At 36.8% G+C, this 19,397-nt stretch overlaps 1 protein-coding gene across 5 annotated transcripts in view; it reads left to right on the forward strand.

Annotated features, from left to right (window-relative positions):
• The first annotated feature begins 54 nt into the window (after positions 1-54).
• Positions 55-19,397, forward strand: part of POLR3G (RNA polymerase III subunit G) — a 37,416-nt gene continuing 18,073 nt past the window's right edge. For 3 of the 5 annotated variants that reach the window (XR_010751128.1, XM_066381826.1, XM_066381829.1), the window contains exons 1-5: positions 55-199; positions 7,151-7,310; positions 10,050-10,179; positions 16,096-16,152; positions 19,098-19,148. Coding sequence is in view for 4 of the 5 variants with exons in the window: in XM_066381826.1 (XP_066237923.1) it covers positions 7,194-7,310; positions 10,050-10,179; positions 16,096-16,152; positions 19,098-19,148 (355 nt within the window). In the remaining variant the exon portion in view is untranslated. Of the gene's footprint in view, positions 200-6,996; positions 7,080-7,150; positions 7,311-10,049; positions 10,180-16,095; positions 16,153-19,097; positions 19,149-19,397 lie in introns of those variants that run through there. The other 2 variants (XM_066381827.1, XM_066381828.1) reach the window with 2 other exon arrangements.

A 19,397-nucleotide genomic window follows, 5' to 3' on the forward strand; every position in this document is an offset into this window, starting at 1 on the left:
CAATGGGCGGAGCCGAGTTAGGGGCTGGGCGGGGCCAAGTGGTTGGGCTCGGAACTGGGCTCCGAGGCCGCGTGGAGGGTGGAGCGCGCTTCTCCAGAGGTGGAACCAGACCCGAGCGCCGGCGCCACGGTCCACATCGGTTCTTGGCGGGCCGCGCGTCGGCTGCAGTTTTGCCCCAGCCTCGATGCTTAGTGAGCAGGTAACAGAAGCAAATGAGGATTTGGGAGGAGATGGAAACGGTAGAGGGGAGTTGAAGGGGCACATGAAGAAGGTGAGGGGGAGTTAGGGGTGGAGATCCATTAAAGCGTCTCTGGGTCGTTGAGAGATAGCTTTACCTTTAGTCCATTCCAAATGTTTTTAAATCGTCGTTTCCAGATTTTACCGATTCGCCTCTTCCTGGAACTGTTTGCAGTGAGTTAGAAAGGAATTTATGGTTACTGTAGGTAAATTTTCAAATCGGGTGACTACTATGTATTGATTCAGGCACGAATCATTGCCGCAGACGTTTCATCACTGTAGGCACTTGATCCTGTGTATCTTGGGGAGAGGGCTTGTTGATGAGGTTTTACTTCTCTTCCAGAAATTAAACTATATGATCTTTCTTCATCCTTATTTATTTATTTATGATAATTTGTTCACTTTTGGAAGAGAGCAAAGAGAGTTGGCAGACTCAACTAAGAAAAGTAAAGGCAGCCACCCTTTGTGAGGACAAAAAAAGTGGATAACTGGTTGTAGCCCAGCCAGCCACATAAATCACCCTTCCATTAACATCAGCTTGCTATCCACACCGCCCAGCTATTGAAATATCAATTTAGTTTTCAAAAATTCCCGAAAGTCGTCGGCCTGGTGTGCAGGAGTCCCGGGTTCGATTCCCGGCCAGGGCACACAGGAGAAGCGCCCATTTGCTTCTCCACTCCTCCCCCTCTCCTTCCTCTCTGTCTCTCACTTCCATTCCCGCAGCCGAGGCTCCATTGGAGCAAAGTTTGCCCGATTGCTGAGAATGGCTCTGTGACCTCTGCCTCAGGCGCTAGAGTGGCTCTGGTCGGAACAGAGCGACACCCCCCCCCCCCCATGGGCAGAGCATCGCCCCCTGGTGGGCGTGCCGGGTGGATCCCAGTCAGGCGCGTGCGGGAGTCTGACTGCCTCCCTGTTTCTGGCTTTAGAAAAATACAAAAAAAAAAAAAAAAATCCCGCAAGAACTTGACTAATCCCCTACTCAACCTGGAATAATTAGAGACCCATGAGACAGTGTTATAAAAGATAATTATGAAAACCCTTACTGTGGCATCTGCTAAGCCTTCATACAAGGATACGTGTACTCTCCTCCTCTACACTCTGAAGGCTTCAGGTGATGATGTAGCCTTTTTGAGTATTTCTCTAACCTAGTTAGAATTTTTCCAGTTACTCTGTTCAGGGCTATTCTTATATTAAAGTCTTTGAGCTAGATGATGTGTGAAGATAGCCATGACCTAGGTTCTCAAGAATTCTAGGAAAGACAGTGGGGAGTGTAAAATCTCTACTGTTAATATAGTCAAGGAAACAAACAAACAAAAAAAAAAGTGAAACTCTTTCCCTTTGGAAAAAGCCCATTTCCCAAATGGGGCATGTCTGTGTTTGAGAATTGAGGAGCACAGCAATATGTATCACCTCAAATTTTAAAAATCCATTACAAAATCCAAGAGGATCTTTCCAAGAGCAAGGTGGGATGAAATGACTTTTGTGGATGTTGAAGGTTTTAAAGTGGATCTTAAGGTGAAAGGGATGTAGCCAGTCAGGAAGGGTGAGGGAAGTAGGTTGCAGTAGAGAGAATGGTAGTCAAGACCTGATTACAGCAGGAGTCAGGAGGGTAGGTGCGACCATCTTAAAAGGGTTCTGAATATAGTACTTAGATAGGGAGTTAGGGTTTAATTTTTTAGCCAGGACAAAAGATGAGAAGAGTAGCATAATCAGGACTAGGCTTTATAAATATGAATAAGAACTATGAATACTGTGGAAGAATAAATTAAAATAACAGGAAAAGCAAGGGATACCATGAAATTTGCAGATAATAAAAAACAAGGTGGAAAAGGAAAAGGGCTGAGCTGGATTATAGATGGAGAAATAGAAAGGTAGGGACATTTTGAAAGAAGAACTAGATGACTGATTTGATAGGAGGGGTGGAACAGAACAAGAAATTAATACTGACTCACTCCAAAATTTCAAAGTTGGTGACTGGGCAAATAACATACCATAGATATAAACCAGGGTCTTATACATGAAAGGCAAGCTAATGTAGAGGGAAGATTATCAGTATGTTGTTTGTTGTGCTGTCCAAATATTCTTTTGTTAGTAAGCACATGGACTGAAACTCAGGACACAGGTTAGTGCTGGAGATAATGGTGGGGGAGAAGTCATCAAACCCTGACAGTGCATGCATTTTCTGAAGACCAAAAAAAAAAAAACAAAAAACAAAAAAACCCCAGAAGACTAAAGATTGAACCTTAAGGAAATTCATATTTAGAGAGTTTAAGAAGAGAAGTAGATGAAAAATATGGTCAGAGGAATAGAAGAACTTGGAGTTTTATTAAACTGTGGTTTAATAAAAGAGAGTTTTCAAAAGAGGAGTTAGTAATGAGCTATGGGCTTTAGAAGTCCAAAATAAAGAACAAAGACAAAAAGGATCAGTGGATTTTGCCATTGGGGACCATTGGGACCTTTGCATTTCAGCACCTTCATGAGGGTAGGTCCCATCACAAGACAGAAGCCAGCCGTTGACCACAGCTCACCCAGATCTGGCCTCCACGGGACCTGGCCTGGACCGGCCTCTTCTTGCTGTTCACCAACCACATGGACTTCTGGTTTGACAGACACTCCCAGCTTGTGGCTCTCTTCTCTGCCCTTGCCGTTACTCCTCTCTAATCATCTTCTTCTGACCCATCCCTCCCTCTTGTGGCTCAGGGACCTTCTCCAGCACAGGGCTGTTTTATCCTTCACGAAAGACTTCCTTGTATGAAAAAATCACTGCCATACTTCTTTGTTATTTTTTTTTCAAAAATATTTTTGATGTACTTTTTTCAGAGCTGTATTGATTTTCTAGGGCTGCCTTAATATATTATCACAAATTAGATGGCTTAAAACAACAGAAGTTTATTCTCTCATGGTTCTGGAGGCCAGAAGTCTGCAATCAAGGTGTCGGTAGGGTTTGTTCCTTTTGGAGGCTCTGAGGGAGTCTGTTCCATGCCTCTCTCCTAGCTTCTCCTGTTCCTGGCCTTGTTTGGTGTTCCTGGCTTGCAGCTGTACCACTGCCATCTTTGCCTCCACCTTTACATGTTTTCTCTGTGTATGTCTCTTTCTGTCCAGATTTCCCTCTTATAAGGAGACCAGTCATTGGAAGAAGGCTCACCCTAGTTCAATGTGACCTCATCTTAATTCGATTACATCTGTAAAGACTTGATTTCCATATAAGGAAGGTCACATTCACAGTTCTAGGCAGTTAAGACTTCAGCATCCTTTTGGAGGTGATAACAATTCAACTCACAACAAAAACAGATAATATTATGTTACATAATTATTTACTTGTGTTCTTTCCTGCATTGAAATTTAAGACCTGAGGGCAGCAACTGGTTTTATTCAATGCTATCTGGGTCTTGCCACAGTGTCCAGAATGCTCAATATTGATTGAATGAATGACTCAATGAAATTGGCCAATATGAAGTAAAGGAAGATTTGGATAGTGAGAAAATGGGGAAAAGTGGGTTTAAAAAAAACTTCATTTAAGAAATGTTGCAGGGTAAAAAAGAAACAAAGCAATTGTTGACTCAAAGGATTTCAAAGAGTGACGCTTAAGCATCACTTGTGAGCCATATTTCCCATGAGATAGTTGCCAGTCAAGGGACTGTCTCTCAGCTCTGCCAGAGAAGAAACAAATGAATGTAGCAGTTTCTCTAGGTACAAGAGAACTGACTCATGATAACCAAACTAAAAAGAGATGGATTTGTAAACCAGAAAGCAAGTAATTATTAGAGTATCTCCAGAACAAGGACTGATTTTTCTGTGGAAGGGAGTGGACTCACTAATGATACTACCTACAATCTAGCAGTGGTAGCTAATCCACTCTTTTTAGGATGAGTTTTCCAACTACTTCCCTGGGCCCACCTCCAAAGATTCTGGGTAATAAGTTTGAGGACTTGAGGATTACTTTGGACTCTAATTAAAAAGTCTGCCAGGTAATTCTCATGATCAGGCAAGTTTGGGAGACATGACCTAGAATTGTTCTTAATCCCTAATTAGTGGCAAATCCTGGATTGGAATTCTGCCCAGTGGTCTCAACCCTATGTACTGGGCTCCTACAATTCGTTTCTTAGAGCAAAGGTATGAGCCCTTCTGCTTATCAGTTTTCATACTTGGGAGACCTGCTTTCTGAAAACCCAGCATATATTTTAATGCAGTGGTTCTCAAAGTGTGCTCCAGGGTGCACTGGTTCGCCCTAGAAGATTTGCAGCTGTGCCCTATGCTATTCCAGAGAAATATGTGCCTGCTGGGGACCAAAAAACCAACAGAGTTTTGGAGTTTAGAGTTTTATGGGGACAGAGGTGTGTGTGGGGAGTTGGCTGTAAGCTGACAGTCTGCCCAACCGCCCCCCTCACTTGCCTGATTAGGTTGCATAAGGCTGTTAAGCTGTGGTGCTGGATTGTTTACCCCCCATGTTCCCCGGAAAGATTGGAGGCAGGTGTATTCTATTCTTTGTTTGGTGTAAAGTTAAGATGATATGTATGGTGGGGGTTTTCTGCACTCAACACAATTAAGAGTGAAATGAGAGGAATTCTTCAATGTATTGACAAGGAAATGAGAGTTTGCCTGTCAAATATATGCCCAAACATTGAAGAAATCGCTAGGACACATCAGGCTCATGTTTCTCATAAACACAAGAATGAAAAAACTAAACACATTCTCGCCTGGATCTGCTGAATTTACTAAATCTTACTAAGAATGTATCTATATATATAAGGTAACTTTTTTGTAGTTTTTTTTATTTTTAACCCCTCTTTTTTACAAATTCTAAGAAGTATAACTGAAAAATGTAACATAAAAATGTTTTTTAATGTCAGAATAAATTTAATTTTGTTGTATTTATTTCGCTTAATTACCATAAAAGGATGCTTGGACTTTATATTCTTTTTCTTTAATATTTGACTTAATTATTATAACATATTTCTCAGAAATTTGTATATAATACGCCAATTTATAGGATTTTAAGTGTGCCCCGACTTCCAAAGATTTGAGAACCACTGCTTTAATAACTCAGCAGTTGAAACAAGGCCATTTGGATATTTTCCTTCTCTTTTAGAGTGGACAGCTGAAATGAGCTTGATTATTAAAGTAAGCACCTTTCCTATATGAATTGTGTTTCATAGTAACTAAATAGTGGATGAGAGGAATTGATTCTTGGTAGAATTTCAGTTAATAAATACAGAAAGGATATTAAAATTTGTATATCACCAGATTGCAATCCATAATGGAATCATGGGCTATGATCATCAATGGTGGCTAAAATCCTCTGGTGAAAACCGAGCAGAACTTTATCCTACAATAGATGAAACAGACTGATAGCACCTGAACCCACAGACCAGAGAACATCACTGGGATAGACAATTCCTGTGCATCCTGATGTGATACAGTAGGATAAACAAGCGTATCTTTTAAGGCAGGGGTCGGGAACCTATGGCTCATGAGCCAGATGTGGCTCTTTTGATGGCTGCATCTGGTTCGCAGACAAATCTTAAATAAAAAAAATAACGTTAAAAATATAAAACATTCTCATGTATTACAATCCATTCATTTCCTACTGCTCATGTTCATGGTTGTGGGTGGCTGGAGCCAATCATAGCTGTCCTCCGGGACAACACCAAATTTTTATTGGATAGTGCATAACGTACACGGGTCGTTGTATGGCTCTCACGGAATTACATTTTAAAATATGTGGCGTTCATGGCTCTCAGCCAAAAAGCTTCCCGACCCCTGTTTTAAGGATTCTTGCAAACAAATCAAACCCAAATTTGAGTAAGCCTCTAATCCACCTGTATAGAAAATACAAGGAATAGAGGAATGTGTTAAATCACATTTCATGTATGCAACCATTCAAATTCAAAGTGTGAGACAGTGTGCAGCTTACTGGGTCCCGCCCAAGACCAGCTGAATCAGAATCTGCATTTAAACAAAATTCCTAGGTAATTCACATGTGCCCTAAATTTGGAGAAGCATCATATGTAGAATGACCACGACTTTTTAAATAAATATATGGCAAGGTCAAAACAGGAGGGAAGGGAACTGGTACAGTAGTAGGGGGGGGTGTATTATTGCTTTTTGAGCTTACAGGGTTAAATGATACTCAGTCTTACCAGTTGGAAAAAAGATTTCAAAAGTTTGTGTTTTAATTTGCAGAAATCCCTGTTAATACACTGCTGGCTCTGTTACCACATTTTAGAAAAATCGTGTTTTAGACAATTCAGACAGTCAGTACAGGACTTGAGTATGTGAGATTTTTACTGTCCCCAAAGTTGAAGAGAATGCAGGCTCATCTTACCTTTAACAATTTCAATTTCAGATATTTTTATTTGAACTTATTTATTTATGTTTTTGCTTAGACCTCTTCAGAGTCTTACTGAGCCCATTCCCGTTTCTAAAGGGAGGACATGAGACTTGATCTCAAGACTCTTTTCTGTCATTCAAAAATAATCATTACAATATTTAAAGTATGTGCGACTGCTGATAGTCAGTCTCAAGTTGAATGAAAAAGCACAGTGTCCTGTCTCCATCTGCCTGACCTTTCCTTGTCCACATTTTTACATTATCCGCAATCTTGTTGCCAAACCACAGGAGTGGAGAAAATTGCGCCAGCTGGCGGTGCAGTGGTTGTGGCAGCACTTGAAACCCAGGTCGGCCTCCACCCAGGACCTGGGTGAGGTAGTTGAGGCCATTGCCACTTTACATGCCAAGCATGACTAGATAGGAGGGGTTCAGAGATCAGTTTATCACATGCTTATTTCTTTACAAGTTTGGCTTTAAACAGAAGTGTTTAAGTCAGCCATGCTACTTAAAGGGTAAAGTGTATTTTGCTTTAAAATGTTGGTTTCATTTTTCATATGACCCAGTAAATCTTAATCGTTAATAGTGTCTTTCAGAATTTGCCCACTTTTCTGGTATAACTAGTCCCAATGGCTGGGAACAAAGGAAGAGGACGTGCTGCATATACCTTTAATATTGAGGCCGTTGGATTTAACAGAGGTGAAAAGTTACCTGATGTGGTATTGAAACCACCCCCACTGTTTCCTGTAAGTGTATTAACAACAAATTCTCAGTGTGTTTTTTCATATTTCAGAGAAAATTAAAATTTTATATAGCGCTTGAATATGTGATATCCTAAAGTATAAAAAGTAAGAATATGTTCCACTTACCTTTAAAGGTTTCTTGAACCTCTTCTAATTTTCAGACTGCTCTCTTAAAATACAGACCTTTCCACGAATGTATTCAGTACTGTGTGAACTAAGAAAGAATTTTTTAAATTTATGCATCTTATACTGCTGTTAATTGATACATTACAATACTAAAATAATATTTTTTAAAGGAAAGTTTTTACAGTGGTCCTCAGTTTCCATTCTACCAGACTTTCATTTAATGATTTTCTTATCTTGCATCTTTAGGATTTAATTTTGCTCCCTACGCTACCATTTGGCCTTTTTTTCCCACTGAACTTTTCTTTTTATTTCCACATTTTATTAAAGTAAGCTTAAATTTTGTTAGTTTCTCAAAATATAAATTCTTCTACATTTAGTGTTGCTTTTAAATTTAATGAATATGGTGTAAGCTTAATTGGCATAATGTTTATATCTAATGCTTTTGTTTTATATTTAGTCTAAAATGTAAGCATATATTTCCAGTTGTGCATGTGCTGCTGTATAAAAAAAAAATGACAAAAAAATTATAAGTAACCAGATACCTCCTCCAGGAATCTTTTTTTCGTATTTCAAAAAGAAAAGTTCTTGGCCCTGGCCAGATGGCTCAGTGGTAGAACATCAGCCCCATGTGTGGCTGTCTGGGTTCAATTCCCAGTCAGGGCACACAAGAGAAGTGGCCATCTGCTTCTCCACCCTCCTCCCCTCCGTTCTCTCTATCTCTCTCTTCCCCTCCTGCAGCCAAGGCTCCATTGGAGCAAAGTTGGCCCAGCACTGAGGATGGCTCCATGGCCTCCGCCTCAGGCGCTAGAATGGCTCAGGTTGCAATGGAGCAATGGCCCAGATGGGCAGAGCATCGCCCCCTAGTGGGCTTGCCAGGTGGATCCCGGTCGGGTTCATGTGGGAGTCTGTCTCTGCTTCCCTCTTCTTGCTTTAGAGAGAAATACAAAAGAAAAGAAAAGTTATTGTTGAGGCCCATGGCTCATGGCTCAGAGAATAAAGCATTGTACTGGTGTACCAAGATCGCGAGTTTGATTCCAGGTCAGGGCACTTATGAGAAGTAATCAATGAGCGCACAACTAAATGGAATAACCAAATGAAACAACGAGTTGATGCTTCTTTCTCTCCTTCTTCCTTCCTTTCTCTCTCTCTCTCTCTTTTTCTCAAATCAATGGAAAAAATTTTTGAATGAATTTAAAAAGAAGTTCTTTGCTGAAAGATTTATGTAAGTAGAGGACCCAGACAAATAAATCTGGGGATCTAGATGTCTCACATAGGGAGTCTCTACTTTTTGCTCTTGGTATTTTGCCTAATATTCACTATAGCTAGAAAACAGATAAATATCTCAGGGATAGGCATGATGTCACTTTAGTTTTATTTCTTTTAAAACAAGCTCTTTCCCATGTATGAGATTACTTCTGGACACCGGGATTATTAGTACATACTGTTGTTTGATACATGGACTAAAACAAATTTCTTACCACTTGCTAAGAGGCTGTCTGATTTGGCCTTTTGCATGTTTCCCGCCCCTTTTCCTACCACACTATTCTCTTTCCATAGCAATCACAGCCTCCTTGTTCCCTTTGGCATTTTCCTCTGCTGGTTTCCCTGGCTGGAGCCATCTATTTCCCAAGTCTTTGCATGGACGGCTTCCAAATTTTATCCAGCTCTCTGATGACACCTGATTTCCCTGAGCGGTCATGCAGGCTTGTCCTTGGTGGACCAGCCACCTCCACCCTCCACATACTCTGTCGGTCACGCCTTCCTCCACCCAGCTTCATTTGTTTCATAGCCCTCATCCCTACCCAAAATTATATATTACCTCCTTTGTGTACATAGTTGGGTTTTTCTCCCCTAAAACGTAAGTTTTTTAAGAACAAGAACTTTGAGTAGTTCATCATAGTATCCCCTGTGGTGTAGCCACGTCTGTCTTATCGTTGGTACTCAATAAATAGTTGTAGAATTAATGAGTGAATTTGGAGTGAAATTTTGAAAATTTATCTTATACTTAGCTTCTGAAACTAGAAATGTCTTTACTTATACCCCGAGGATTCACTTTTTTATGAATATATGTATGCAGATGTATAATATATATATATATACATGTGTGTGTGCATGTAATTTTTTAAAAAGTTGAAGCTGTAGTTTTAGACTCCTGCTTTACATGTTCTATAGGTTTATAAATTGTTCACTGCTTCGTTTCTTCACTGTAAAAGGAAAATATTGATGATACTTTAAGTGAAATCATGGATATTGAAGACAGTACATTTTGGTCACAGTAACCACGTGCTAAATGATAACTGCTACTGTTGCTGTTTTTATGCTACTGCTCCAACCAGTACCAACACCACTGGTTGACATGAATAGGATATTAAAGTAGGTACTCTCATTTGGGTGCCTTGATTTTTAAAATATGAAGTCACAGTAAACAAACTATATAGCAAAATGATTTTTTTATAGTCATTAAATAGATTACAGAAGCTCAACATCTTTTAAGTTGATTGTAAAACTTAGTACCCATAATATGTAGTTCTTCAATAACAGACATTTTCCATTATGTAGATAAAAGGGATATTAAAATACTTTTTTAAAAAAAGCATTGTCTCTTAACTTAAATAGGATACAGATTATAAACCAGTGCCACTGAAAACAGGAGAGGGTGAAGAGTATATGCTGGCCTTGAAACAAGAGTTGAGAGAAACTGTGAAAAGAATGCCTTATTTCATAGAAACTCCTGAAGAAAAACAAGGTGTGTATTGGTCTCTGATTTTGTGGTTCAGTGTATACAAATGAAACGGTGCTTCGGCATAAGATACATGCTCATTTAGTACTGCTTGAATCAATTCAGTTGGAAATTATCAACTACCTTGAATAAATGCATTTATGTTAAATTAACAAAATCTATACTAAATTTTTTGATAATTCATTTGTAAAATTACCTTTCACAATAAAAGTTTTATATGTTCAGTGAAAATTAGGAAAAACAAAAGAAATTTTTAAAAAGTGAGAATCACCTATAATTGTTTTATGTCTAGATTATAATACTGCTAATAATTTTATTGTACATTCCAGAATTTTTCTTTTGTATGTGTGTTCTTTTCACAAAATTGGATTCATATTATTTTGTATCTTTTTTACTCAAGAGCATATTATTAGCATTTTTACATATCCTTAGTATTCTTGGAAAATATGATTGTTAATGACTGTGGTATTCTTTTGTGGGTATAACATTAATAGTAGCTAATCCCCTGCTGTTAAATTTAAGGTTGTTTCTAATGTTTCTGTCTCATATATAATGCCATGATTACTATCATTCATAAATCTTTTTGCAAGTCTGATTATTTCATATTTTGGTTAAAATTTTTCAATGTCTTGACTGTATTTTGCCTTATTTATATATCAGACATAATAGAGTATAAAACACACATTCATTGGTTATGCTAAGGACAGAGAGGAGATTCAGTTGGAAAAGGCTTGACATTCTTAGACTAGAAGTAGGAAGTGCTTTTAGAGGAAGGGAACCCGTTCCTGAGTGGTAGTTTGGCACTATACAACTATATTGATTTTCAGTATCTGCTCTTGAATGTTGAAATTAGAGCGATATCATTCTTGAGGTTTGAAAACAACATCATTAAAACATGAGAAATTCATATTGTATCATCTCATTCCAGTAGTAATAAAAATGTATGCATTCCATTTTCCCACTTTCTGAAAGATGAAATTCTCTAAGAGTCAAAAGGGAAGTCTTATATAATATATAGTATTACATGTGCTTGTAATTATGAGAACTTTTTAGACAAGTTCTTAATTTTTTAAAACATAACTGCTTGAAGTTGCATAATGGTTTAAGAAGAGATCATTTTACCTAAAACATACTAAATTTTTTTAATCTCAAAAATACTGGATAACTTTCATGATTATGTTGCATGCTTTTATCTTTTAGTTGAAAGCAAAATGAAGCTCTTATTTTAAAGATTTTAAGAAGTAACATTAAATGAACTATCATTCATTCTTATTAGAAAAATAATGTAGCATATACTTTAGTCTTTTTAAAATTAGCCTTTTTTCCCAGACTGCAGAACAGATTTAGTTAACTAAATGGCTTCTCATGAAAGCACATATCTAATTTTTTTTTTTTTTACAGGGACAGAGAGAGAGTCAGAGAGAGGGATAGATAGGGACAGACAGGGACGGAGAGAGATGAGAAGCATCAATCATTAGTTTTTCGTTGCAACACCCTAGTTGTTCATTGATTGCTTTCTCATATGTGCCTTGACCACGGGCCTTCAGCAGACCGAGTGACTCCTTGCTCGAGCCAGCGACCTTGGTCCAAGCTGGTGAGCTTTTTGCTCAAGCCAGATGAGCCCGCACTCAAGTTGGTTATCTTGGGGTCTCGAACCTGGGTCCTCTGCATCCCAGTCTGACGCTCTATCCATTGTGCCACCGCCTGGTCAGGCAGCTCATGTCTAATTTGAAAGCATATGTATAAGTACATAGCATTAAAGTACCTGTGTGAGTCTTTTACATAGGTACATTAAGAACATAATTTTATTGCTGGTTTCTAGGAGTGGTTGGTTTATACTTGGATCGAGAGGCTTTTTATCTTTGATAACTGCACAATAAAATATTTTCTGTGACTTCAAAACTTAAAGCTCAATGGAAACTACACATTTACCTGCAATATGGCTACGAGGTCTTATAATGAATAAATGAGGTTTGTTTTATTAACCCTTGATATACCATCAGGCTCCCTGTGACCCTATTTTAATTTTTCAATTTCTTTTTGAGCAGTTCTTACTATATGTAATGATTGATAATGATAACATATTTTATCATAGAGATCTTCCAAAGAACAAAGAGAATTTTAAAAAGAAAAAAAACCCCACTTTATTTTATCTTAGCACTACCATATCACCTCCTTTGACCCTTTTATTAATCTAAAATACATTTGGGAATCTCAGTGATCTTATTTTTCCTGCCTTGAAACATTGGGGTGTTTTATCATCATAGATATTATTTTATCATTCATCAATTACTCCCCACTATGCTAAATAAAAAGGCAACATATAAAAAAATAGAAAAATGACAAAATTGCATAGAAATTATTTCACAATATTGAAATAAATTATAAGTCACTATTACATCATCCTTTAGTTTTTTTTCTATTGTATTACCCAAAGAATTACATTAATTTTTAAGAAGATATAAAAGAAGTCTCTGAAGAAACTCTTTATCTTTGTACTTGTTTTGTTTTAGCTTTTATAGAATACAATTGAAAAATTAAAAATTTCCATTTCTGCTCATAATATTAAAGAAAACATTGACAAGAAGATGATTCACAATTACTAGACAATTCAAGAGTTGAATGCAAAGCTCTCTGCTTGCTAATGAAGATGGTGAAATTGATTGTATAAGCAATATCTCAGATTGAGTGCTCATTTTGACAATACTCTAGATTAATTTTCTCAATCTCAGGAATCATTGAGTAAACAATATATTTCTAAGGATATAAAGGAAATATGGTAATCTCATGTAATCTTTGGAAAGCATGTCATATAATATTTTGTGATAAAAGTCTAGAACATCTGCCTGACCTGTGGTGGCGCAGTGGATCAAGCATCATCCTGGAAGCTTAGATCGCTGGTTTGAAACCCTGGGCTCACCAGGTCAAGGCATATATGAGAGTTGATTCTGCTCCTCCCCCTTCTCTCTCTCTCTCTCTCTCTCTCTCTCTCTCTCTCTTCCTCTCTCTCATCTCTAAAACAAAGTTTAAAAAAAAATTTTTTTTAAGTCTAGAACATCCTATTTGCTAAAATGACATGTGACCATATTTTTTTCTTTTTTATTTGCTGTAGTTTATAACTAGATAAATGCTGAAGGAAAAGACAAAGATGATTGAAAGGAAGTAGATTATTTAGTAATGAAACAAGTTAATGAATTGATTGTGCTAATTGGTAATTATAAATTTAATAATGAAAATGTTTTGCAATTATAGACCAAAGAAGATGGTTGGCTCATTCTCTCTTCAACAAAAATGTGAGCCATCAATGTTTTTTAAAGTATTACATTTTAGTGTAATAAAATGTATTACAAGTATAAGAAGAATTGGAAGTCATTATAAAGGAGAACCCATTAGAAATACATTTGTAATTAAAATCATTTAGATGGTGCAAGTGTAAGAAGCAGCAGAAGTAAAAAGTTAGTCCTTATTAAAGATATATTTGAAACCTGGAGTCAGGATATATGAAATACACGTATTCAAGTTTTGTGCATGGCAAACCTAGAATGCACAGCTGATGCACAGGGTGCTGCCCTCAAAGGACTTGCCCTTTTTAGATAAATATACTTTAAAAAACAAGAAAGTAATGGAATATTAATTTGAGTTTACCATACTTAATTGCTCATTAAAATTTCTAATAATTTTTATTCTTTTGAAATGACAACTTTTTTGAAATAAAATTTACTTTTTAAACTATAGAATTCAGTGGCTTTTAGTGTAGTCACAGAATTGTGCAACCATACTACTAATTTTTATTTTTTATTTTTTTTATTATTTTTTTTTTAATTTTATTTATTCATTTTTTAGAGAGGAGTGGGGGGAGAGAGAGACAGAGAGAGAGAGACAGGGGGGAGGAGCTGGAAGCATCAACTCCCATATGTGCCTTGACCAGGCAAGCCCAGGGTTTTGAACCGGCGACCTCAGCATTTCCAGGTCGACGCTTTATCCACTGCGCCACCACAGGTCAGGCCCATACTACTAATTTTTAGAAGCTTTTTGTCATCCTGAAAAGAAACCCGTACTCAGTAGTGTCATACCCCCATTCTCTCCTCCTCCTAGCCCATGGCATCCACTAATCTGCTTTGTCTCTAGTGATTTGTCTGTTTGGGCTATTTCATATAAATGGAATCATATTGTGACTGGCTTCTTTCACTTATATTGTCAGGGTTTGTCCATGTTGTAGTATATGTCAGTGCTTCATTTCTTTATATGGCTGAATAATATTCCACTTTATGTATATACCATATTTTATTTACCCATTCATCAGTTGGTAGACTCGGAGGTAAGTTCTGATTTGAAGATATTATGAGTAATGCTGTGAACATTCATGTATATGTGTTTGTGTGGACATAAGTCATTTCTATTGAGTGTATATCTAGAGTCATATGATAAATCTATATTTAACATTTTGAGGACCTTCCAAACTATTTTACAAAGTTTTACACATTTTTACATTACCAGCAATGTATGAGGGTTCCAGTTTCTCCACATACTTGACAACACTTGTTACTGTCTTTTTGGTTCTAGCCGTCCTGGGTATAAAGTGGTATTGATTTGAATTTCCCTAAAGACTAATGATGTTCAACATCTTATCATGTGTTTTTGTTTTGTTTTGGCCATATAGATCTTCTTTTGAGAAATGTCTATTCATATTATTTGCCTCTTTTTAATTGGGTCCTAGTAGTTGGTTTTCAGTATCTCTTATTCTCCCGTAAATTTTTTGAAACTAACCTAAATGTATTAAAAAAAAGTGGTTCATTGAAGCAAGATAATAAATGGTAACAACTGCTTTTCTTAGTATACTTTGGGTTAATTTTTTTTCAAAATATGGAATCAATTTTGGAGAAAATTATAAAATGCAAATGCTGAATATTTCTTATTTGTGCTGACTTCTCTTTATAGGTAAAATAACCTAAGAGTAAGATTGAATGAAGTCAGTTAAATACTTAGAAAAGCCTGGTCTCTTGGTCTTCGATCTGCTTTGGTTGTCATTGGTTATCTTTGCCTAACACCATAGACCTAGTATTATTGGAAGCATAATTAGAGGAAGAATCAGTACATATTTGGGTCTTGATATTTATATTGTCATCTTTTATATTACCTTTCCTTTTTCATGGCCATACTCCAGAACCACTTTTAATGAGGAACCATGGTTTCACCCAATAGCATGACAGTGGAGTTTGGGCCCTCTTCAAAGGAGCTTCTTGTGGCAAAGTGCAGAAAGCAGAAGCAAGAGACTCAGCTATGGCTCTTCCATTTTTGGCAGGCTCAGAAGATCCCTGCAGAGTTCTCAGTAGTTGGCATGGAGGCCTTGAGCTTGCTCCTTCTTGGGCCATCAAGTCCAGCCTTGCCTGCTCCTACCCTTCTCCCCACTGTCCTTTGCAATGGGTTGTGAAAAGTAGCTCATTGAGAAGCCTACCTGAATATGTATATTAAATGCTGGAAATAAGCAAATAGCCCTCAATCCCCACTGAAGTACTTAGTACATCCCAGTTACACAAAGTTTAAAGATTGGGACTGGAGGCCAGTGTTAGCAGAAGAACACAGGAGATGCCAGGTACGCTTCCCTGCCTTACATGTAAGTGGTTTTCTGACGTGGCTTTGGCCTTTCGTGAATATCCTCAGAAATGATTCTAAGAACTATAATTAGGGTTCAGGTTTCTGCTCACCACCTGCCATTCATACACAGCTGCTTCTTGCCACTTTCTTAAACACATAATGCTCATAGAACTCCTCAATATATGTTCAGGAATAGATTAGGTACAAATGTAGGAAACTCCCTAAATGTGAAGTGAAAGGTATCTGGTGTTTTCAGTTACTTAATGGATGGCTTAAATTCATTTTTATTTTTTATTTTTCTAATGAACACTTTTTTATTTTTTTTAGATATTGAAAGATATAGTAAAAGATATATGAAGGTGTACAAAGAAGAGTGGATACCAGGTAATTATAAAACTGACAATGTTGAAATATTTAAAGACTAATTTCCTACCCTATATTTTTTAGGACAAATTTTCTGTTTTACCATAGCAAAATAGAGTCTGTCTCTTTTCCTGCAATTAATTAGTAAAGTATATCTTATGAAAATTAAGATGAAAAGTTTTTTATACTGTAACAAGGAAGAGCTTGAAGTAATGTTGAGAGAGTTCTTAAAGTAGTTTTTGTTATTTAACTAGGATCTGCCAGACCCATCTGGATTTTTCATTTTCATTTGCCACAATCACAGTTTCAATCTGTAGTCCCAATAGTAGTCAGCTCTGCGCTTTTTGGTGATTCTGTAGCTTTTGAAGAAAAAAAACAAAGTTACTGTTCTGAATTTTTAAGCTAAGCTCATAGCTCTTCCTTTCTTTCAAGCAGACACAGACTGTTTTTAGTCGTTAAGATGCCTTTTCAAAAGAACCATACCCTAAGATGGTAGTTTTCAACATTATTGACAGGGTGGAGGGAGCTGGAGAGGTTTCACCCAGCTCATTTATTTTGGAAAAGAACGGTTGCCACTGAAATGCAGTGACCTGTCAGGGTGACTTGGATAGTGCTATTAGAACCTAGATCTCCGCATTTTAACTCACTTTCTTTTAGACATGTCTGCCCTGGGTCTTCTCTAAAAGCCGTCTTTATGTAAAACCATAAATGGCATTTATAGAATTATTGCTTTCATGGATTAGAGTGCTTTTTCTTTTCAGTGTTGATTGATTATTGACAAGATTGTGTCCCCTGGAAACTCTTTTTAGATCTCTCGTTTCTTCTATTTCTTAGATCTCTCATTTCTTCCACTTTATAAATATTCATCTTTTAAATCATTCTTATTACATAGTTTCTCATGATTATAAGAATTATTTATAAAAGCAAATATAGTCAAATTTATTAGTTCAGGAAAAATAGTTTGAGATGTAGATGTTCTCTACCAAATACACTAAGGTGTTTGTATTTTTTTAAATTAGGCAGTATTTTTTAATTCATTTTTTTGTTACTTCAATTTAAGCATAGATTAACTAGTCTATGCTTAAAAATTAAAAGGAGTAACAAATTAGAGGAATTGTTTATGTAGGCAGAATTACTGGAGGGAATTTACTTTTCCACAGCTCTTTATGGTTTCAGTGTTAAAGTTTTTAGAGAATGGAATTATTTAAATTTTCATGTGTTGGGATGCAGCCACATATTTTAACTTTTGGAAAAAATTATTACCTAAGAAATATATATCAACTACAGAAAAGCTATAAAATGCAGAGCAGTCAAATAATAAATAATACTTAAAGAAAACAGCTGAAATTCAAACACCCACAAAAATTACTGTAATATTTTGTTCACAACCTACAACTTTCTCTGCACAAATATATATATATATATACATATATATGTATAAATGTACATACATACACACACAAGTTGGGGCAAAAGTAAGTTCACAGTTCATATGGAAAATAAGACAATAATTAATAAATAATACAACAATAAACTTTCACATACAACTGTAGACCTACTTTTGGCACACCATGCATAAATAGTTATAGTTGGGTTTATTTTTAAATGGGATTTTATACAGATTGTTTTAATAACTTTTTTTATTCAACAGTAGATCATGAATAACTTTCATGTCCGTTTTTACCCAGAACGTTTTGTTTTGTTTTTAATTTTTATTTATTTATTTATTTATTTTACAGGGACAGAGAGAAAGTCAGAGAGAGGGATAGATAGGAACAGACAGACAGGAATGGAGAGAGATGAGAAGCATCAATCATCAGTTTTTCATTGCGACACCTTAGTTGTTCATTGATTGCTTTCTCATATGTGCCTTGACCACAGGCCCTCAGCAGACTGAGTGACCCCTTGCTCGAGCCAGTGACCTTGGGTCCAAGCTGGTGAGCTTTTTGCTCAAGCCAGATGAGCCCATGCTCAACCTGGCGACCTTGGGGTCTCGAACCTGGGTCCTCCGCATCCCAGTCTGATGCTCTATCCACTGCGCCACCGCCTGGTCAGGCCCAGAACGTTTTTATGTAGGAAAACATTTTTCTACCTTTTTCTTGTGAGGAAAATATATCTTTAAAATTGTTCATGTAAAAAGAATGTGATGGCAACAGGGTGGGGGGTGGGGGGAGGGGGGATGGGGTGAAGAAGGAGAGAGGGGTTGGGGGAGGGGAGGGGCACAAAGAAAACCAGATAGAAGGTGACAGAAGACAATTTAACTTTGGGGGAGGGGTATACAGCACAATCAAATGTCAAAATAATCTAGAGATGTTTTCTCTCAACATATGTACCCTGATTTATCAATGTCACTGCATTAAATTTAATAAATAAATTTTAAAAAATTGTTCATGTAAATACTGTATTTATAAATAGCTATTAAAAGAATGTTGTAGACAAGCAAAAAAGAGACAGATCATAGAGAGCAGGCTGGCAGCTGTTGGGGGGACTGGGTGGGAGGGTGGAGGGATTGAGCAGAAAGGACAAAAGAAAGGGAAAAACTCACAGACAAGGAGGTGGAGCAGTGGCAGGGAGGTGGGGAGGGGGTGTGGAGGGAGAAATGGTGATGAATTGAGACTTGACTTGGGGGATAAACACACAGTATGGGGTACAGAAGATGTGTTGTAGAATTGTGCACCTGAAACCTGTATAATTTTATAACCAGTGTGACCACATTAGATTTAATTTTAAAAAGTGTAGAAATTTTATAGCACTATTTCAAAGTTATTTTAATGAACACTTTTTCTTCATAGTAGAAAAAACCTTGCAGTTATATTTTGATTCCCAGGTTAAATCTGCACAGATATTAAATTTTATTTTCATTGCTTGAACAACTGTTGTATTTTTTAAATATGTAGTTATATCCAATGCCACTATTTTGTAGAAGAAATTGCAATTTTTATATTTTTCTTCTTTTATACACACAGATTGGCGAAGACTCCCAAGAGAGATGAGACCAAGGAAAAAAACCAAAAAAGGTACATTGACTAATATAATTATCCAGGTAGGAAAACATACTGCTTAAATTCATTCTAATATGGAACTCTCAATCTGAAGCTGCACTTAGTGTTCCAAATGCTTTTTGTTAAAATATGTTTGGCATTTTGAATATTTTGCTAAAGCTTTCTTTGTTGATTTGCTTTATTTTTTAAGTTTTCTTTCTTTAATTATGGAATTTTGATGTGCTAAGAAAGCCTTTTCAATTATGGAGACAATTTTATTTGCAT

The sequence above is a fragment of the Saccopteryx leptura genome, chromosome 4 (assembly GCF_036850995.1).
Source record: "Saccopteryx leptura isolate mSacLep1 chromosome 4, mSacLep1_pri_phased_curated, whole genome shotgun sequence".
NCBI lineage: Eukaryota > Metazoa > Chordata > Mammalia > Chiroptera > Emballonuridae > Saccopteryx > Saccopteryx leptura.